A 23,254-nucleotide genomic window follows, 5' to 3' on the forward strand; every position below is an offset into this window, starting at 1 on the left:
AATTTATTTATTTATGGTGTTCAATGCCTGAATAGAAAATCAAAAGGAGCAATTTTTTTCAGTTTTGTTGACAAAAATGTCCCCTTCAACACTATAAGAACCTAGCATAAAGTATGATCTTAATAAATTAATAGTTGAAAGTTGAGTGAACATGACTGACCCCCTTTTGTTTAAATTATAAATAATGTAAGTAGAAATAAAGTGATTAAGTGAATTCTCTTTTTAGAATAAGTACATTTAAATGACTTTCAAAATTGAGACCAATTTCTAGTTCTCAAAAGGCTGACATTAATCTTGTCTCTGAATATCAATTCTTACAACCATAAAACACAATGACCTTTGAAAGTGCATTTAAAATATTCATGCTTCACTCAGATCACACTTAATTTATGGCAATTAGTGCTACATTCATTAACTGTTTACCATGCCATTTTCTATTCTGTCCACTGTTCTTAATCCTTGAACTTGACCTAAATTGCAAAAGACTTGCTTAGTATTTAATCACATTTTGATTAGAAGTAATAATAGAAAAGCTATGTGGTCACCAACGAAAAGCCCATAATAAATAATTTCTCAATGGCAGGCTGCTTCAGGTGCTAACAGAGAGTCTACTGTTGGCATGTGTGTAGTCTTTTTCCATTAACTCCACGGAAAATAGCTGTTCATGAAGAGAAAGTTAATTTATTCTTCTTTCTGTATGGACGCCCCAAACCTTGCTAAGTCTACTGCTTTCTACTCATCAGTGTTGAGCCAAAGAGTAATCATTTAAGACCTGATATTTACTAGGGATAAGTACTGATCTACTACAGGAGGTCCCATAGATTTCCAAGGTCTCCATGTGGATTTTGGGAGCCCATTCCACATAGAGGGATACTCCCTGAGCCAAGACACATGGGGGTGGGCCTAGGCCCTATCCCAAAGGATATGATAACTTCTGATGACCCCCTATGGAAGGCCTCATCCTCCCTGGGGAGCAGAAAGGATGTGTGATAGGTAGGGTTTTAGTTGGGGGAGGGTGGTAGGGGAGGACGGGAGGGAGAGGGAATTGGGATTGCCATGTAAAACAATCTTGTTTCTAATTCAAATTTAAAAAATCTGCAAAAAAGACCTGATATTTACAAGAATAGTTCTTTCTAAAGTGTTTATTTCCTTTTTTGGGGGAATATATAGCTCCCCTATTTGCTGCTGGAAAAGATGCCAGTGTTTATCTTTCTTGAGAACCTAAGGCTGTGGGTTATTATGCCTGCAATGTGAGGGATGAAGTGAGAGGAAAAAGCATGCAGTAGGAAAAAGAGAGAAGTCACATATCCTTTTATTTGTGCTCTTTTAAATCATTAGTTCCTTTTAATTTTAAAATCATTCATATTCATAATTAAATGAGTTAAGATTTAATTACTGAGCAGTTGTCAGCAAAATAATTTACTTATGCTACATTCAGATTTGTCAATAGTCAGCTTCTGTTTTAATCCATTCTTTCTTTTCTCTTTTATTTTTGAGATTATAATATAATTGTATCATTTCTCTCTTCCTTTTCCACCCTCCATACCCTCCCTCCCCAATGCCCTCCTTGCTCTCTTTTAAATCCATGGTCTCTTTTTTTGTTCTCATTTTAAGGAGCACATGAACATAACATATATTTGCATAATGTATTTTTTTTTGAGACAAGGTCTTTTTTTTCCAATTTTTTTTATTTGAATTAGAAACAGGATTGTTTTACATGACAATCCCATTTCCCTTCTCCCACCCATTCTCCCCTACCCGCCCCCCCAACTAAAACCTTATCTGTCACATATCTTTTCTGCGCCCCCTGGATGGTGAGGCCTTCCATAGGGTGTCATCAGAGTCTTTTGTTTCCTTTGGGGTATCTCAGCAACGGAGGAGAGGCTACCTTAAATGCCCTCCCCTGATTATGAGATTGATGACTGACTTATATGCCTTCATCCAGCAGCTGGTGGAAGTAGAAGCAGACACCCATAACTAATCACCGATCTGAACTGGAACCCAGATGCAGAGAAGGACCAGTGAAGAGCACAGAGGTCCAGATCATGCTGGTGAAACCTACAGAAATAGCTGACCTGAACATCCAGGAACTCTTGCTCCCCAGTCTGATAGCTGGACAAGGTCTTACTAGGTAACCCAGGCTGGACTTGAATTTTCAATCTTACTACCTCATACTCATCCACAAGCCTCAGTGCTAGAATTCCAGGTGTTTTCTCTCCTACTGTGGCGATATATTGTTTATGATTTATTAAAGCCAATGGAGACCAAAATAGCAAAGCAGCCATACTAGTTAGCCAAAGAAGCCAGGCACACACACCTTTAATCCCAGGACTCAGGATTAAGAGGTAGATGGATCTCTGTTAGTTCAAGGCCAAACTGACTACATGAAATTGATCCAGTCCTCAAAGAAACAGCTCATACAAAGGTGAATTTAGCACCTTGGGATCACACATCTTTAATACCAGCACTAGGGAGGTGGAGACAGGAGGATATGGCTGGGCAGAGAAAGGTATCTAAGGAGGAGGAGGCAGGAATTCAGAGCCTTTGCCTCTGAGGATTTGTGGAGACAGATTGCCATTTCAGCTGGGTAGAGGTAAGATCCAATGGCTTGGCTGCTTTGCTTCTCTGATCTTCAGCTTGCAGTTTGAACCCCATTAACTGCCTATGGGTCTTTTATTTATCATGCTACACCTTACCATGCGTATATTCATTTCTATACTTAGAAATAGAGACTATTTTAATATTTTGCATGGTATTATGTCATGAATAGTTTCTTCCATTTTTGAGATTATAATGGAAGTTTCAGCATTATTGCATTTTCTTTTGCATTACTGTATTTAAAAAAAGATTTATTTTTAATTATGTGTATGTGTGTGGGTGTGTGAATGTAAGTGAAAATGCTTGTGGAAGCCAAAGGTGTTGGATCACCTAGAACTGGAGTTAGAGGCTGTTGTGAGCCACCTGATTGATGTACTGGGGAATGAACTTGGGTTCTTTGCATGAACAATAGTGCTCTTAGTTATGGAACCATTTTTTCCAGTCCCATTGTTATTGCTTTGCTATTTTAATTTATATTATGGAAAGTAATTTAGTCCATAAAATTAGTGTACATTTCTGCTTGTTAAAAACCTGATTCGACATGGAATATGGGGTTTAAAAGGACATTTATTTTTATGGCTTTTGAATACACTATACGATTGTAATGCAGGAAGGACATATGCGCCTACTCCTGCCAGAACACTGCTTTTTCTGATCCTCCTAGTATGAAGTATATTTCCTTAAAATAATTTGTTAATCTAGTGGCTTTTTTTATGCTTGCACAAAGCTGATTGTATTTGCTAGGAAATACTATTTATAGTTACGCTGAAAACAATTACATAAACTGCAAGGGGAAATCATGCCATTTAGGCTTAATTAGAACAGTCATTTAAAACAGTTGTCATTCCCCAATGCCAATTGCAAAGTATGTATTTTGGTGACTACTGGATTAGAAAAAAGACTATTAAGCTTCTTACAGTAATGTTTCTAATAGAGTTTGGTAACTACCTTATTTTACTTTAATTTTTGTCAAAGGAAATATTTCCATTTAAAAGGTTTTTATTTCAATGAATACATTTTCTCCTTTTTATAAAGAAAATAATCTAGATATTCAGAAATTAACTTTTCCTGGATAAATAGACTACTGCCCTCTCCTCTGTCTAATACTGCTATATGAGAAATCAGACTGGACTTTTCAAGGGATCTCTTCCAAATAGCCTTATGTGTGTACATTAAAATTCTTGAACCAAGTTGGAGACAAATGAAGATGTAAGAATCAGCCTTAGTGAAGTTAGTTTTAGGAAAATTTATTATTTAACAAGTTTTATCTTTGCTCTTCATTTACCAAAACAAACAAAATTTAAAAAGATCTCCCAAGCCCTACATTTATGCAAAGAACACAGGAAATGGTTTGGAGTAATGGCTCAATGAGTAAGAGTGCATGTAATGTAAGCATGAGCATTACATTACATTGAATGGGACTCCTCAGCACCCAGTTAAAAACTGGGTGTGGCTGCATGTGCCTGTAACCCCAGTGCTGTAGTGTGTGGAGACAGGTTCACTGGGGATTTCAGGCTGTTAGTCTAGCTCTAGGTTCAGAGCAACCCAGTCACAAGGGAGTAAGGTGGAGAGCCGTAGGGCAGGACAACCTACATCTTTCTCCAGTGTCCACATGTAGCTGCAAGATGACCAATAGACGTTATTTTTATAGAAATAAGGGGGTGAATTGAGAGGCAACATCTGGGGAAATCACTTAAAGGGGCAAGAGAATTTAAATGGCCTAAGTCAGTAGTTTTCAATTTTTTTCTTTAATTACTACTCATATTTACATATCCATGACACTGATTGTTGGGCTAAATCCTTAGCATTTCTGACTTAGTAGGTACAGGGTGTGTTCTACAGATCTGCATTGCCAACAAGTTCCCAGATGGTTAGAGTCTCCTAGGTTTTCTGCTTGAGTAACTGGGTGGATCTTTGTATCTTAAGATAAGGAACATATGAAGCAAATCCTCTTGTGACCCTATAATCATCCCCTCTTACTTGTTGCTTCTCTAGCTTTGCATGTTACCCACTGGCTATATTATGATGGTGAACTCAAGGTGATGGATTTCAACATCTCTGCTTTATGTTTTTAGCATCCGGATCTCTATTAGCTTACAATAAACCTGTTAGGTCCGAAGGAAACTCGAATTCCCCAAACTCTAAAAGGCAGTCAAAATATCAGAAATGATCTCAACATGCACTATGGGAGGATTTTTGGTGGTTAGATAAAAGTCAGCATGTATTAGGAACTTGTGAACCTGTTTCACATCTGCCAAAAGGAATCATTTCCCTTACCTTTGGCAGAGGGATGATGGGGAATGTATTGTGTATGTTTATCTTATTGATTGTTAAATAAAATACTGTTTGGCCAATGAGACCGGAAGTTAGACAGGACTAGGAGTCAAAGAGGATTCTGGGAAATGTAGTAGAGGACTGCTGATCCAGGCAGGAAGTGACATAGCAAGGAGACTCATATTTAAGCGAAGGAGAAACAGGAAGGGCCCCCTTTTCCCCTCCGCTCCTTCTCCAGCGGCACAATGTGATCCACCGGCAAGGAGGGACGCCAATAAGGCGTCCGATAAGATAAGTCTTATAAAATATATAGATTTATGATAATTAAGACTGAGCTAACAGATGAGAATCCTAGTCATTGGCCAAGCAGCTTTGAACCTAATACAAGTTTCTGTGTATTTATTTGGGCCTAACTTGGGTGGCTGACTGGTTTAAAGCTCACACGTGGCGGTGGGGCTCGGGCAGCTTTTGGCAGAAAGATTTATCGTAACAGAGGGGACATATGGGTCCCCAATTTCATATACCCATGGTTGCATATCAAAGGATATGCTGGCCTCAGAGCTCCCTCAGTATCACAAATACTTGCTATACATTTCAAAGTCTCCATTCCAGTCTCCCGGTCCTTTCCTCCTGCAACTATTCACCCTCCTTATAACCCCACTATTCTCACTATGCTTTCTTTATTCTCTGTCAGCTATTCTCCCCTTTCTCATAGATGGCCTTGGCTGGGTCCAATTTGCCGGCCATTTCTCTCTCTGCTCTGGAGTTTCCTAGATGCCTCCAGCTGTTCTCTTCCTCATATCTACAACAAAAAACCTTTCCCTTAACCAAACTATGGAGGGGTCATATCCACATTTTCTTTACCATATCCCCCTTGCATACAAGATCCAAATGGACAAATGTGTCATCACTTATTAGTAGAAGCCTGATGATCCTCCATTGATCTTGAAACCATGCTTTAGCCTAGTGTTGTGTCTTAAGTGACAATTTCGTGGGCCACAGCATGCTATGTGGAGGACTTATCCTGGGAGTTAGGGATCTCCTGGCATCTTTCCATAAGCACTTATATAAGCCACAGAGTCCTACATAAGTGACAAACACCAGTTAAATTTTCTGTTCTTTGGACCTTGACCCAGGTAGGGTGAGGCACAAATAGATATGGCTTCTTTCTGCAAGGAATAATAACAGTGACTTAAAGATGTTTACAGTTAATTGGAATGTGCTAATGCCTTTCATTGAATAACTTGTTAATTACATTCATAGGAGTTAGATCAGATAAGGGACCATGCAAGCTTGAATCAAACTATATCTCGATTCCGTGTTCTATTAGAGTCTTCATCTGTATACTTCAAACAATAAAACACTTTATATAATGTTGGGCAGATTAAATGAAGTAATTTAATAAATTCTCTAGTTCAGTATTCAGTGTGATAAATATTCTCTTATTTAATCTTTTCCCATGATTTGGTAACCAGTCACTCTGGTGGGAACTGGTCTAACTCTAGACATGTTTGAAAAGAACCATTGTTCGGAACAGCTGAATTGGACAGTAACATCATATGGATCAGGCTATACTCATGTGAGCCAACTGTAGTCTTCTGCAGTCTACAAATACTTTAGTTTTGCAGACATTCATAATTTCCTAAGAGTATTTAAGTGTTAATTTTTAATTTTCTACATTTACATAAAATTTTCTTAGGCTTCCTGCTCTAGTACATTTTTTTATTCCCAATCAATCAGAGAGATCATTGCTTGTTAGACTTTGATAAGATCATTTCTTCATAACTTGAACCCTTTACTATAAGAGGAAAAAAGGTATTAATTATTTGTTAAAAGAGACGAGATATGCTGTATCTGGTTCTCTGTTCTCTAAATAGTACCATAGATTGTTTTAGTAACAGCCATGTTCATAATTGGAAATTTTGTTGGGGCTCCTAGGAAGATCTTGTCAGCAGACATTTGCAAGGTCTTGTTACACTGTGTACTTAATGACTTGAGTACTTATAATGTAGGAATTCTGAAAGATTTGTGTTGCTGTCTGCATCAATATACACATTTCCATACTATAATCATCATCTGTAGCACTCTAGGCATTTTTAAGAAGGACATTATACATACCTTCATTATTCCTCATCAAGAACACTAAAGTAAACATTTCTTTTCCAAGTTTGGAAAGGCATTTAGTTTTCAAGAACCTGACAGATCTATAGGCCAGAAAACTCTGCCAGGAAATTTGACTATTTCATTTAATCAATGTTCCCATTTGTCCCCCAACCTTTACCCGACCTTTACCCTTTAATATATGTCAACACGTAATCAATGTTAAAACTTATGTTCAGGGATAACATCAAGACAAATGTTGGGCAGGGAGAAATTAGTTTAAATCATTTCTGTACAATAATTTAATAAATACCACCTGCTTTCAAGGATCAAATATTAGACTCTGTATAACAACTTAATAAATAACATCTTACTTACTTCAAGGATCAAATATTTGACATGGTACCAGGATTAGGCTTATCTTTACCATTTGTGGAAAATCCCCAGGAAGCCCTTGCTTTTAATGCTGGTACTGTTTTATCTTAGCTTATTTGATCAAACATATCCACCAAATTTAGTATGCTTTACCCATCCATCAAAGCTCGGTTCACCAGGCTGTGGTACTTACCTATGAATCTGATGATCCTTCGAAGTAAGGGATTCAGATAACAGCATTCCCCTGTTAGAATTGTTTTCTCCTCAGCAATCAGGGATTCCCTTGTTGACTTTATGAAATACATGGATATTTCACCAATAAAAATCTGGAAAAGGAATGTTAAAGTAATGTCAAGCAGGAGAATTGCTTGTCAGTTGGGGAGATGGTGGGCTAGATAGTTTCTTGTATTTAATTCTTCAAAAGAGTTGGAGAAACCAATATTTGATTATTTAAGATACAACCCAGGGAAAATATTAAACTATAAGTCATATAAAATATAATAGTTTGTAGTAGAGTTTATAATAAAGCTTATGGCAGGATTAAATTTTTTACTTACTTTGGAAGTTGTAACAATAAAGAATAATTCAGATAGCTAATGGTCCAAGAAAGCACACTTTTACATCTCATAATACATTATTATTTGCATTATAAATACTTATTTCATCATCTTTGTCTGAGGTGGTTTTCTCCTACACCAAATTAGTTTGATTGTTACTTCATTATTACCACATCCCTCTCTTACTTCTTGAACTAATAACCTTTATTTAAACCATTATACCCCTACATGGTATTACTATGGTAGTTTGAGTATTTTGGACCCCAGAAGCTCATAGAGAGTGGCACTATTAGGAGATGTGGCTTGTTGGAACAAGTGTGTCACTGTGGGGATGGGCTATGTTCATGCTATGACCAGTGTCTCAGTTCAATTCCTATTGTTGGCATATCAATGTATAGAACTTTCAGTTCCTTCTCCAGCACCATGTCTGCCTGTATGATGCCATGTCTCAATGAGATATGATGATAATGGACCAAACCTTTGAATTGCAAGCATCTCAATTAAATGTTTTCTTTTATACGTGTTGCCATGGTCATGGTGTCTCTTCACAGCAATACAAATCCTAACTAGGACACAAACATTTTAAGATGTTTGATATCAGTGTCTACACTGATATTTAAAAATGATCCTGCTAGCACCAAGCACAGTAGATTGATATTTAAATGGAATAAGCATTCTCAAAATTTAATAAATTCTGGCACTCATACAACTGAAAATGGAAGTCATCAACAAAGAGTAGAGGTTAACAATTGCTGCCTTCCATTTAATACTAGGCATATGGCACTTCAGCCGGTTCATATGCCCAGGAGATCCCTAGCCTAGGTATATATACACTTTCCTTCCTGGAGAGCCATGGAGGTTCTCTAAGGCATAAAAGTGGCACATGCGGGCACTGAGTCTAGGTCAACTAGACTCAAATCCTACCCTAACCATTATATTGTATAGAGTTGTGACTTTTATAATTCTGTTTCCAATTAATCTCCAGAAGATCATGCTTTAAAGATCTTCATATAACTTGCAAGTTTGGGAAAATTTTATCAATGTTTTAAGAATCCCCATGTTTTATATTATTTTTTGATCTACTTATGTGTATGAATGTTTTACCTGCATATGTATGTGTGCCACATGCTTGCCTGGTGCCTGTGGAGGTCAGAAGAGGGCATTGGATCACCTGGAACTGGAGCTTGGCATGGTTGTGAGCCACCCTGTGAGTGCTGGTAATCAAATCCAGGTACTCTGCAAGAGCAAGTACTCTAAACCACTGAGCACTCTCTCTCCGCAGCACCCCATGCTTTATATCCTTGTCATTACAGAGTGTCTTCATAAAAATAACTTCAAAGAATATACTTGAATAGTGGAAATTAAAATCTAAAATTTCAAGACCAAGATCATTTATGTGTTTGTTCCTTCTGTTGTTTAGTGGTGAGGTCACATCTCAGAGACTTGGCCACCTATGGACAGATGTGTCTGAAGTAGTTCTAGAATGTGGTACATGATTCTATTTTCATTACCCCCAGAAATCTCATACTGTAACATCACAAGAGTCTTTTAGTACTTAAAATTCTACACTTATCCTGTTTGCCTATTGATGTTTTCAGTATTAGTTACAAATTAATGTTTGTTAGTCTGCACAAGTGTTGCGGTTAAGAGGTGGAACTTTGAAGCCAGTTTTTTGTAGTTTCAAAGCTGGCCCTTATAACCTTTGGCATACTATTTGACCTTTAATTTTTTCTTTTCTTTTATTTGTATAATCAAGATAGCAGAATTATTAACTTAATTATCTGTGTGTAAATATTTATGTATAGATATATACTGCAAATGTATATATGTGAATATGTAAATAAATTGTTTAGAACACTGAATATTTATATGCATCATAGAAGAGGTGTTATTGTTTAGTAATAGATAGCATCTCCACTGTAGTCATCACTACTACAATTACATAAATGCATAGATAGAGACTGTATATGTATACATGCATATGTGCTTATATAAATAGTTTAGGACACTATTTGAACCTTTGTATGCACCACAGAAGCAAGTAAGGTTGTTATTCTTGTTTGATAACAGACAGCATCCCCACTGTATTTATCATTACTATGATTACACTATTACAATGAAGCACTTAACTAAATCACTAGAGAGGCACATTCAAGAGGAAAGGATTTCCCTCTTCTAGAAAATCCAGGTTTGAGCCAACCAATCTTTATCCTTAGTGCAAAATGTAACTCCTAGCTAAGAGACTCTGCCAATTCTTATGTCTACAACATGTTTCTCATTAATATATAAATGAAATATATTATATATGTATGTGTGCATAATATTAGACCCACAAATGAGAATAAAACATGAGCTATGTCCTTCTGAGTCTGGCCTATTTTGCTTAAAATAATTATCACTAGTTGTATCCCTCAAGCCTGATGACCTGAGTTCAGTCCCAGGGACCTACATTACAGAAGGAAGGAACTAATTCTCACAATTGGCTTCTGAATTTTTCATGCATGTATTGTGGCATGTGCATGTGTGCTCACACACACATACATCACTAAATAAAAGGAAAAATTTAAGAATGTGAAACTGATACAAAAATAATATTGCTACCAACAATCGAATCACAAAGGAGGTTTGTAATATAAAAGAGAAAAATGTGACAAGGGTGTATTTTAATCTATATATTTGTAATGAATCCAATTATTTTGTATGCTCAATAAAAATTATTAAAAAGAAAACATGAATTGAATACTTATATCCAGATACTGGCAATGCCTGGAATATACTAAGTGCGTAAGTACTAAAAGAAGGAAGATGGAGAGAAGAAGGCATCAAGGGGTCACTTCATAGTCAAAATGGAGTGACATACACCTGGCTTTCTGTAACACTGATGGGTATCAAGTTGCTGATGAACAATCCAGTTCCTTACACAATGGATGGGCTTTATGACAGTCATCTTCCTAACCACACACGTGTTTTACTATTTCTCTGCTCACTGTGTCTTTTATTTTTGTAGGGGTGATGAGTCTGCTTGGGAGATGCAGGGCTGTGGAGGGAAAGGATGGCTCTGGTTTCTGCCAAGTTTGTAACCCACAGTTGATGCCATCTTGCTCATAATGGAAGATTTATGGCTCTGGCTTTGGCAGTGCCTTGGCCCCTCTATGTGTGCTTCTGCTGGACCACCCTGCCTCGATCCATCATCTATACAAAGAGCAGCTGGGGCACTTGGGAGTTCCCATGTGTTCAGTTTTGGCTGTCCTACTTATTTAGACTTCTATACTTGTTGGCTAACAAAACACACATCAATCATGGTAAATCAGAGTGTCCTCTAGTGAGAAGTGGTGAAAGCCAAACTAGCTCTGGCAAGAATGAACTGTAGGTAAATTCCATTAGTGCATTTTCATCTCCCGGCTATGTAGCCACAATCCTAAGTGACTCATGACCTTTCACTCAGTAGTAAGCACACTTTATAAGTCATGAGGGCAGCTCATGACTATTCATGACAAGTCACCTTTCATATACAAACTCAAATGCAAATATGTAAACCATATGGAAACATGGTGATCATTTTTGTGTATTATATTTCTTGATGCATTATTCACAAAATTGAAACTACTTTGAACAGATAAAATTATATGCATTTTCAAGTTCAGCATGACGCTCTAAAGTGCATTTATATTATACTTTGTGTGACTCTAGCTAGGTAATTAACATGTACCTTACCAAATATAGTCACCACTTGGGGGGTGTGAGTATTTAGCATCAACTTAGCAATTCTCAAGATCACAATGTCTTGGTATTCATGTTGTACACGTAGATTTATGGGATTACCTAGTTAACCAAAATTTTGAATCATTTGAACAATATCTCCTTGAGACCCTCTTCCTAACCACCCAGGTCCCTGGCAATCATTCTAATTCTCTGCTTTGGTGAAGTCAACCTTTAGATTCCACACATGAGTCATATAACAAAATCTTCCAAGCTCAACCATGTTACAAATGACTTCCCAAGTGTTTATACTTGACTTGTATTCCATTATGCACACCACATTTTATTCATTTATGAATTTATCTGTTGATGGACATTTGGAATGATTTGACATCTTGGCTAGTGTGAATGAAGCTGTAATAGGCATGGTGGTAGAGATTTCTTCAATATACTGACTTTATTTCCTTTGGGACTGGTGACCACAGACCACATGGCAGTTCCATGTTTACATTTTCATTTTGGAGGAATACCCACATTATTTTTCCATAGTAACTTTACTAATTCACATCTCTATTAACCCTGATATAAGGTCCCTTGTTTGCTACATCTTCACGTCCTTTTGTTTTAAAAAATTGTCTTTTGGAATGCCTGTCCTAATACAATGAGGCAATATCTCATTGCTATTGTAACTTGCACTTCCAAAGTGAATGATGATATTGCAAACTTTGTATGTGATCCATTCAGGCCATCTGATGACTTTTAATCAAGGAGCTATTGAGTTTGTCATGTATTTTAGTATTACAAGTATATTGTTCTTTTTAATTCCTTGGAATATTCTGAACAACTGATATTCATTCTTCTTTTAACATTTGGTGGAAATTAGCAGAGAAGGCATTCAAATTTTGATGTTTACTGACAGACTTTTTGCTTTTGATTCAATTTCCTTTTTAATTAATTGTCTATATTTCCTATTTATCATGATTCCATTTTGGAGGGTTTTATGTGCTAACAAATGTATCCATTTCTTTTAGGTTATACAATTTGTTGGCCTATAGTTATTCATGATAATCTCTTAATTGTCCTTTTGTCTTTCTGTTGTAGTATTTTTGTGTTTCCTTTTCTGACTTTTGGGGTCTTCCCTCTTTTCCCCTTTTTACAAAAAGAGCTAAAGCCTTGTAAATCTTCTTTATATTTGCATACAAAACTAATCTTAAGCTTTCTTGATTTTTCTATTATTTTTCTAATGTCTTTTTCATTTATCTCTCTTGGTTATATCCTTTATGTGTAGCTTCTTAATTTCTTGAGCCATAACATTATGTGTTATTTGATATCTTTCCTCTCTGCTGTGTAAGGTACTTACAGCTATAAATTCACTCTTATAATTGCAATGGTTTCATTCCATGAGTTTTGGCATGCTGTTTTCCAGCATTTCTGTCCCCTCCGCCCCCCCCACACACATGTGCGTGCACACATTCAAGTGGAGGCCAGAGCTCAACCTCCTGTGTCTTTTTCAATTACTGTCTACCTTTTATTCAAACAGTGTTTTTCACTGATCTTGGAGCTCAGACATTGGCTGGATTGGCTGGCCAGTGACCTCCAGTGATCCCCCTATCTCTGCCTGCTATCCTATAGGGCTTACAAATGCACACTAAGTTTTGACACAGGTGCTCGTGGTCCAAAGTTAGGTTATCATTTTGCACACTAAAGATCTTCCCAGGCCTTAGGAAATAAAAATATAGTCTCTAATTTCTTAATTAACCAATTTGTTGTTCTGGAGCATGTTGCTTACTTTATATATACTTGTGAATTTTCTGATTTTTCTCATGTAGATTTTTATGACTGTGTTCAGAAAAAAAACTAGATATGATTTCAATCTTAAATACTATGAACTGTTTTGTGCCTAATATGATTTATCCTAGACAATGTTCCATTTATGTTAGGGACTATTATTCTGTGGGTATAAAATACAATCTCCTCTATGTGCCTGTTAGATCTATAAGGTCTACACAAAGTCAGAATTTTTTTTATTGGTCTTATTTCTTTAGTATCTATCCACAACAAGAGGTAGGGAACTAAAATTGCCTGATATTTATACCATTGAAATCTTTGTTCAGATCTGTTAATATTTCCTTTATCTATTTAGGTGCTCCAGTGTTCAGTGTTTGCAAATGTGTGTCCTCTTGCTGAATGAGCCCCTTTGCTGTTGTATAATGATTTCCTTTTTACTTATTTTTTTTGTTTACATATTGAGGTTTAAAGAACATTCTTACTTACATGTTCCACAGACTGAGTATCCAAAACTCAAAAACTGAAACGTCGCCAAACTTGAAGTTTTTAAAGCATTGGTTCTCAAAAGATTTGGACTGATTTCAGACTTTTTAGATTAGGGATGCACAATTGTTACCAAGTGAATGAAAATATTCTCAAGACCCCAATTTTGGATATGTTTACCTTGTACACCTGTTCTATTTTGATTTTAATTTGTATGTAATATCTTTTTCCCCCTTCACTTCCTACTACATCTGTACTTTCTGTGAGGTGGGCCTCCTGCATTTTTTTAGTTTTTCTTATCTGTATAAATACTTAGGGTTGACCATTTAGTATTAGACAACCAATTAAGGGGTTCCTCCCCGAGGAAGACTGATTCTCCCTCTTTTATCACCCATCAAATTGCTTGTAACTCTTCATCTAGGGATGAGGCCTTTTGAGATTTCTCCCACTCACCCTGGCATGTCAGCTGGTATTATCATTATTCAGCTCTTGTTTAGGCAGCCATATTGTTGGAAGTTCATGGGTGCACTTTCCCTATCATATATAGAAGATACTATCAGGTAGCAGACATCCTGGTCCTCTGGCTCTTACAATCTTTCTGTCTTCCTTTCCATGATGTTCTCTGCGCTTTAAATGTGTGGGCAGTGTTGTAGATGGATCATCTGGAACTGGACACCCCACAGTAGGTTGTTTTCTGTATTTGACCAGTCATGGATTTCTGTCTGCTGACAAAAGAAGCTATTTAATGAGGGGTAAGAACTACATTATCTGTGAGTATAAGGACAACTATTTATAATGCAAGTAGGGATTATACTGGTTTAGAAGAGTGGCAGTAATAGGTTATCTTCTAGAGTCTGTGGCCTTACCAGCTAAGGTAACTTTGTTAAGTTTACACACCAGGCGTGATTTTTCCTATCCAGCAGGCCTGAAGTCCCATTAAATGGCTGTTGGTTATCTCCAGGACTTAAGTGCCACTGTTTTATCCTGAGTACCCCTTTCCATGCTGGTTATTGTTGTGGTTCATAGTTTTACAGCTAGGTATAATAACTATAGACATCTATTCTCCCCTGGCAGATTGCATAGCACCCTCTGTTACTATGAGAACTAATACTCAATATTCTGCCTGGGAGACTTCCACAGTCATGAGCATTTCAAATTTTTGTAGATTTTAAAAGTGAGCCAGGAAATGAGAAAAAAAAATGTTGATTCTGTGCCTTCACTGTGAGAATCTCCTTTATTCTGGGTCTTTATCTTTTATGATGAGTTCTACTGTAGAACTCTAGATCTATAGAGAGTCTGTTTCCTTTACTTGCAGAGCTGTAGTTAGCCCACTGGATACTCCGAGAGCCTTTTAATAGCATAAATAGGAAAGGCTGTCTATCAGGTAGTGTTTTGAAAAGCATCCGTGTCTGTGATAATACTAGGAATTGTCTTCTGATCTCAATCCAGGATCTACCCCCACCTACTCAGAAAACTATCTTAGTTGAGACTATGCATGGTGTTGTAGAAAAGTGGGACCATATATTCCTAAAAACACAGAGTTCACTGACACCTTTTGTTTTGCTGGACAAGAGAAATGGAAACCTAAAATAATTGCATTAAAATCCTGTTCTCAATAAAAAGTAAACTCAATTATAACCTCCAAGTAATTTAAGAAGCACATATTTTAGGTAAACAATATTCTTTAAAAAAACTAAAAAAAAAATCAATGCTGGCAATGGTGGCACATGACTTTAATTCCAGCACTTAGGAGTCAGAGGCAGCCATATTTCTGTGAGTTCGAAGCCAGCCCGGTCTTCACCACTAGTTCCAGGTCAGTCAGGGATGATACAAAAAATAAACACTGTCTCAAAAAACAACCCAAAACAACAACAACAACAAAAAAATGAAACCCCACAAACAACAACAAGATACCTTTAAGCTGGCAATAACTTGAAAGAGTTCAACAAACAAACACCACAAAGAGAAATATATATTGCTAATCTGTAGTATGAACAAAAATGTGGAAATTAATTTTAATTTTTCAATTCATAAATTTAATTGGGTCATCTCTATGTTCACTCCAGAAGAAAGTGTAAATTGTAAAGACAGTATAATACCAATAGTGGCAAAATGATTTTCTGTCTAAAGAAGTCACATGATGAGGTACAGAGGGAAACATGTAACTTTGGAAATGTCAGAGTTTCAATGGAGGAGACTGTTCAGAGCCCGGAAGAGGTGTATTCTGAGGAAGTGCAAGGCCAACAATGTCCCCTTTACTGCAGCAGCTGCAGCCCTGGTCAGCCAGCCAACAGGCTCAGCACCAACAAGCTCAGACCGCTCTGTGATCTGCAGTGTCCTTTTACATTTGATGCAAAGAGCTTGCACAAATGCAAAAATGAAGATTTGCAAGTCTGGCTAAGTTTCTATCAAGTTGTGTTTGCTTTTCCTTTCTGAGGAAATTGCTCCTGAGTCACCTGCATGGTGTGTGTGTGTGTGTGTGTGTGTGTGTGTGTGTGTGTGTGTGTGTGTGTGCATGCGTTCACACTTGCATACAAGCTGTGAGCCATTTCAATTCTCTATGGCAGGGAGTCAAATGTTCTGCTGCTTCAATGCTAAATACTCCCCAGTCACTTCATTGTGAGGCCAAGAGAAAGGTTTAATAGCTATCTTCTCATGCCTTGTGCCACTGGGACTGAGATAAAATAAGGGTAAATCAGATTCTCTGCCCAGTAAATCCTCTTATCCAAGCAGGCTCCCTGGCTCTCTCTTTTGCCTCTGAGTCTGAGTTTATTCAGAAGGCCCAAGGGAGCAGTTAGTTATACAAGCTGTCCAGGTAATCAGAACACACCCTGCAGGTTGCTTTGAAGCCTGGGTTAAAACAGTTCTGGACACAATAAATTCTCCAAGATTCAACTTCTAGAGATGTGACAGCAGTGGCTTTGGCCCTGTGCAGTTCATCCCAAGTGGCCTTGTCTCAATATGAGGTTGATATTTTCTGACAGGAAAGCATAAAAGGGAAAACAGGGAGTTTACAGGTCAAATGGCCCTGTCTTGCCCTCATTCCTCCCCTGTGCATCTCTGCAGCTGTGAATGGATGATTAACATTCATCAGTGGAGACACAGTTGTGTGGCACTTAGTTCAACCACTGTCACTATGCTTGGAGATGCACAAAAAGCCAAGGACAATCCAGGTAGAGCTAATTTTTTGAAAAGTACTGCTAGTTGCTATGCATGTTACCAAAAGGTGGTCCTGCCTTCAGGACCTGCCTCCAGGGAGCATAGGGGATTCATTTAAGGAGAAAAGAATAAACTGTATAGTCGTGTGACACATGTGAAGGCCCACACATACAAAAGTGAGTCCAGAAAGGCAGCTCTGACCTGCTGAGAATCTCACAGGTAGAAACTTCCATCAAAATGGTCCTTTTGTGTTCTCATGAAATCTAGAAACTAGAAGGGTCTTGGAAATCATTGATCCCCATCCTTTCTAAAGTGTAGGGATGAGAAAACTGAATACACAGGAATATAAACAGCTAGAAGTCACACAGTTATTGAGGTCCCAGTCTGAGGGAGATGCCTGCCTAGGGAAGATAGTGAATGCTGGGGGCTCTGAGTTGTGTGTGCTGTAGGAGGCACTGGGGCTTGGAGACCTTGAGAACCCACACATGTGTAAATCATATCTCACTAGACAGACGTGAACACAGCTCCTTCCCAGAGATCAGAGGATGTCTGGCCTGGTTCTGCTCACAGATTTGGGATCTTGAGGGAAATAACACTGGTGACTAGCAGGGTTGAGGATTGTATTACTCTCTACTACTAACCCATCAGTTGTGAGCATTCCTGGTTCCCAACCATGCCCCCAATTTGAGAAGAAAGACAAAAATGGAACCCAATGGGCAGATCCCTGTCTATCTGTTTACAGAAAAATAGAACCTTCAAGGCATCATTTATTCAAACTGTGCCTCAGTGTTCTCAACTGAAAGATGAAGGAGACTGTAGACCATGGTTTTCTATGTTCTTTGGACTATCCCTGTTCCATATCACTAGGCTGCTGTGAAGATCACCTAGGCAACACCGGCAGAGTACACATTGATTATAAAATGCTTTCTTTTTTTAGTTACACAAAATAATGTTTTTTTCATGGTGAAAATTTCACATATAAATGTTATTGTCCCTTGGTCTATTAATCCTTCCTTGTTCTCCTTACCCTGGGCCCTATTCTCATCCCCAATAGTTTTCCATATTGCCTCTTCCACTTTCCTGTACACTTAACATTTTGAAGAATTTGCTTTTGATTTTATTCAGAAATTATACTGTTTTTCTGATTCTAATTTTCCATTCATCTTTATTAATGTTTGTACTGGTCTTAGATTTTTTAATGGGTAAAATACCTATAAATACAAAATAATTATAGGAAAATATAAAGAATGATAATGAGACTAGAAAGAAAATATGTTAGTAACTCAACAAGGCATTCATCAATTCATGTCTGAACACAAAGATTTTATATACTTATGGCGCAATCCAATTCCAGACTAAAGCATTGCTTTGTGGTAGAGCCACCCCCATCCATTCTAGACAGATCTTAACCTGCTTCTTCATTTTATCTGGGGATTAGGGTCTTCTGCCTTGTGAGACACAGAAATATTTTCTTTCTATGCTTCCTTTTCTTCCCAGGGCTAATAAGAAAGGATAAGGGGAAGGAGACATAGATGTTATGTCAGGTTCCCATCTCTTTAGAAGAGGCCATACAGGGATACTCAATGGAATGTAATAATTCTCAGATGAGGACCTTTGTCCTGTGATGCCAAAGCAGGTGGAGGGTAATTCCCTTCCAGGTTCTTTACTCCAGGTTCTTTAGGAAGTCATTTCTAAACCCAATGACAACTTTGTCTTGTCTGCTAGGAATCAATGAGATGAGCCACCCAGCCAGGATGTGAACCAGATATGCTGTTCTATAGACCTAATATTTTTAACCACCCAGATACATTGTGTTGCATCTCATCAATATTGCTATCATTTCTCCTGAAGTCTTAGTAGTTAAGGGGAGCTCTTCTGAGGCTGGATCGAACAATTTGAATAAACTTAAAGTGTGATGAATCATTATTTCTATATCCTCAAAATTGCAGTCACTTTTCATCAATAGGCAAGAGAAGCATTGCCACGGAGAATAGCTTTTGAGTTGAATGTCTGAGCAATCATAGTATTCTTCAGTAAGTCAGTCAGTATTTTTATGAAGGCCCTGACTGAAAGAGAGCAGAGGGCATGTAGAGGTCAAGTGGAAGAGTGGGGGATTATTAGGAAGCTATTAGAAAGGAAGGACAGAGCGGGAACTGAAATTACACCCGGATTAATCTGCCCTGGTAACAGCAATGTGTTCAGACACAGAAGTGTTTATTTTAACACTCTCATAAAATGATAATGTCTAAGTGTTAAATCACTTGGCTGCCTAACATGGATCTGCAAACTTTATGCCCTTGAAGCAGTCTCCCTACAGGGCTGTCTGTCCAATTTTTGACCTCTAAAGGGACAATGGAATAAGCAAAGGTACAGTTGCAACTGAGCTCAGTGTGATGTGACTTGGACAACGGCAGAGACACCATAGTTGGGCCAAGTAATTTTGCTCATCTCTGGCCTCTGCAGTTCAACTGTGGCAGCAGGAGGTACCAGCTGGAGGGTTCTGCTCCCCTCTGATCTGAGTCTCTATGGTAATGCCATCATCACTAACAGTCGGGTTCCTGAATACACACAACTCTAAGAATACTTTTTCCGAGAGCACAGTAGCTATTCTTAACAGGCCAGCCAACCATGTCTGCTAACTTCTGACATTCACCGGTGCTTTACAAAACATAGCTTCAAAAACCAAAGACACTAAAATGCAAAACTACTCCACCTATCTATAAAAGGCAAGATCAGTTTTAATTTTTGTTTGTTTTTATGCAGACTTCCAACTCAGTCTGCCTCCAACTGAAACAGGATAGTGTTGATAAGGCTACTTGCTGGTGAGAACCCAGAAAGACAGCAAGGAGGAGAAAAGGCAGACAGGAAATACTTTCAGGTGCCTGACAACAAAGAACTCTGTTTCTGTACTTACAATAGCAGTTGGAGTGGCAGCCAGAACGCAATAGAGCACCAGAGGGGTGATGAAGCTTTCTTCCTCCGTCCCAGGGTAAGGCTTCATTAAGTCTCCATCCTGACAGAAGAATCCTTGGATATGCACCTGAAAAGTGTCAGTGCATTCGAAGTAGTAGGCAAGCAGCACTGTCCCAGCCATGATGACAAGCTGAAAATACAGCATGGCCACACAGAGACATTAGCAGGGCTTTGGAGCAGCGCTTGCCCCTCAGAGCACACTCCCTCCATCACCCTGCAGCACTTCTGGGCTTGGTATTGGCAAGTGTGTGAGTGCCTGGCGCAGCATGCTCTGGGCTTTGAGGTTGCGTGCTAGCTTGTCTGCCTGCTCACATCTGCTGTAGAAACCTTCCAGCAAATAATGTGCAGATCTCATCTGAAGGGCAGACCACAGAAAAGCTTATAGAGAGATTTGGCTTCTACTGCTATGCTCTCAGAGTACCCCTGGAAACCAAGATGGAAAATGTGCATTTAGGTCAGAGGTGAAAGGTCAAATGGCAGTGGCTTTGTGAGAAATTTTACAAATTATTAAAGATAGACTTACCATACAAAACGTTAATCAGTCAGTAAATGTTTGAGTGTGTGTGTGTGTGTGAGTGTGTGTGTGAGAGAGAGACAGAGAGAGAGAGAGAGAGAGAGAGAGAGAGAGAGAGAGAGAGAGAGAGAGAGAGAGAGAGTGAGAGAGAGAGAAACTTAGCAAGGTTGAGAAGCTTTTAAAGAACCATGCCCTATATTATTGTCAGGTGTTCTACATCAGGGAGGGTTTTTAATTTTTTCCAAAATGCTTCCTTCTAGAAAGTCAAGGATCTTATCTTACCACAGACACATAATCGTCTTAAGATTTAGACATAATGAGACACAACTACATGTTTATTTGTTTTTTTCCCATGAGTTTCCCAGATACTCATTGTTGTAGACAGTTGTAAGAAGTATAAGGAATTAATGGGACATGGAAGTTCAACATTATTTTTTGCATTGTATTTAGAAGACATTGTATTTAGAAGACATAAAATGTCAAGATAAGATAGCAATGAAAAATGTGGATGGAAAGCAAGGCTTTGAGGTTATAAGGTTGTGGAAGCTGAAGTCAGAGAAGGTGGACTCCTTCGGTTCCACTGTTCTCTCAGAGATAAGAAAGGTGATGAATGGAGATCAGACCCAGCTATGGCTAGATCACCTACATGTAACTCAACATATGCTCAGATAGTGCAAAATGAGAAAACTAAAGTGAGAAAAATGCTTGTAAATGTGGCTTCTTTTTTGTTTAAAGGTATCAAGCTAATCATTATGGGAAGACAATATAGTTAGATGTCTTTAGACAACTTCAATTTAAAGCTGCTTTTGTTCAGAAATAAGTGTCAGGCAATGAATGGGAAGCCAGGTTTAGAGGGGTTAGGAACACTGAACTTTTGTTGAGACAGAGTCTCATGTAGCCCAGGCTGGGCTTCAATTTACTATGAAGCCAAGGATGAGCTTGAACTGCTAGTTCTCCTGCTGGTATTGAGTACTAGGATTATAGGCATATGCTGCCATGCTCAATTATGCAGTGCAGAGTACTGAATCCAAGAACCCAGGGCTTTCTTTGTGCATGCTAATCAAGAATTCTCCCAAGTAAGCCACACCCCTGAATCTCTCATTCTAGTTTGAGAATGACTAATTCAGAGTCACATAGCTGATTAGTGTGAAAACCAGAACTAGAACACTCACACCTTACCATCTCAAGATAAACAACAGCAATTCCCTCTTCCCTAAATAGAGGCTCCCCCCTCCCCCCCTGCAAAGACCCTCAAATCAAACAGGATCTATAATGCAGCATTAAAACTGCATCTCTACACTATACAGTAGGGTAGGGAGACAAGGGAGACATAAAGGTCAGCTCTGATAGAGGAAGGTAGGTCAATGCTGGGAAAGAGAGAGAGAGAGAGAGAGAGAGAGAGAGAGAGAGAGAGAGAGAGAGAGAGAGAGAGGAGAGAGAGAGAGAGAGAGAGAGAGAGAGAGAGAGAGAGAGAGAGAGAGAGAGAGATCAGTCCTGGTAGAGAGAGGCACTGTTTGCTATTCACATTCTTTTCTGCTTCTTTATCCTCAATATGCAACAGACTCACATCTGCCTGTTCTAACCTTCTGGAACTATCTCAGCTTCTGGGGACATCTGTCCTTGGGTCCACTTCACCATAGGAGAAAGGACAGTTTTTTTTTTTTTTTTTTTTTTTTTTTTTTTTTTTTTTTTTTTTTTTTTTTTTAGGAGTCATTTGGGTTAAGAATACCTCACTCCTTCTAATCTCACTTCTTTTTCTATGCCTTTTCTTTTTGACTCAAAGCCTTTTGTGTCTCCCAGATGTAGTGCATTGCAAGTACAAATTCCCCGTCATCTGATATGAATGTCTTTCTTTTGGCCATATCAGTTACCACTTTCCTCTTACTCAAGAAAGCCACATCACACACACTTCACTGTCCCCTTTACATGACTAGTTTCTTGTTTCTGGCTCTACAGGATGTAGTCTTCTAATGTCTGACATTTTCTACCCAGTGGTCCCTTCATCACAACCCCTGACCATCCAGTGATCGTGTCTTCTGTGTCTCTCCAGGCCTCAAGTTGTTTATTGGTACCATTTGCAAATCACCAGCTTTTCTCTCTGCCTTGTCTGTTGATTCAGATATTTGGTTTATTTTCCTTATAGCAATAGGGAAGAATCTTGAATAAGTGTATTTCCTATAAGACTAAGAGACAGGCAATCCAAAAAGCCCCTGCTGGATGGAGCTCTTGCCTACAGCTACCTCCTAAATTCCAACTATGCACAGGGCTTATCTTTGGGTATTTCTTCAACATTGCTAGAAGCACATTTCTCTCTTTCTTAGCTTTGTCAGCTCTTAGGAGATATCTGTTTGGAGAATAGATGGGGTCTATGGGAGGCATTTCAAAAAGATAAAAGTAAAAGTGGCATCTAAATTCCTCTACTGAAAAAGATTCCTTGTGAGAAAACTGAAAGTGAAGTAAACACACACACACACACACACACACACACACACACACACACACCACAGAGGACACATACACACCCTCCCACCCACCCCCACATTACATATGCACACACCACACACTACACAAACACATACACACACCACACACATCACCCCCCCCCACACACACACACAGTGAGATATCCACCCTGCCGGCAACTGTAGTGCTGACCACACCCAAAGGGCATGGTCACAGGTGTGAACAGGAGGACAGGATGGAGAGTGCTTTTAGGTCTGGGGTTGGGGCACAG

The 23,254-nt window shown here is 38.5% G+C and overlaps 1 protein-coding gene across 1 annotated transcript in view; it reads right to left on the reverse strand.

Moving 5' to 3' along the window:
- The window catches only part of Plppr1 (phospholipid phosphatase related 1), a 124,101-nt gene that overhangs the window by 30,279 nt on the left and 70,568 nt on the right, over window positions 1–23,254 (reverse strand). Inside the window, exons 2-3 of the mRNA XM_035438974.1 lie at window positions 19,948–20,136; window positions 7,541–7,673 (exon numbers count right to left, since the gene is read on the reverse strand). Of these exons, the coding sequence (XP_035294865.1) occupies window positions 7,541–7,673; window positions 19,948–20,136 (322 nt within the window). The remainder of the gene's footprint in view (window positions 1–7,540; window positions 7,674–19,947; window positions 20,137–23,254) is intronic.

This window comes from Cricetulus griseus, chromosome 2, assembly GCF_003668045.3.
Source record: "Cricetulus griseus strain 17A/GY chromosome 2, alternate assembly CriGri-PICRH-1.0, whole genome shotgun sequence".
Lineage (NCBI taxonomy): Eukaryota > Metazoa > Chordata > Mammalia > Rodentia > Cricetidae > Cricetulus > Cricetulus griseus.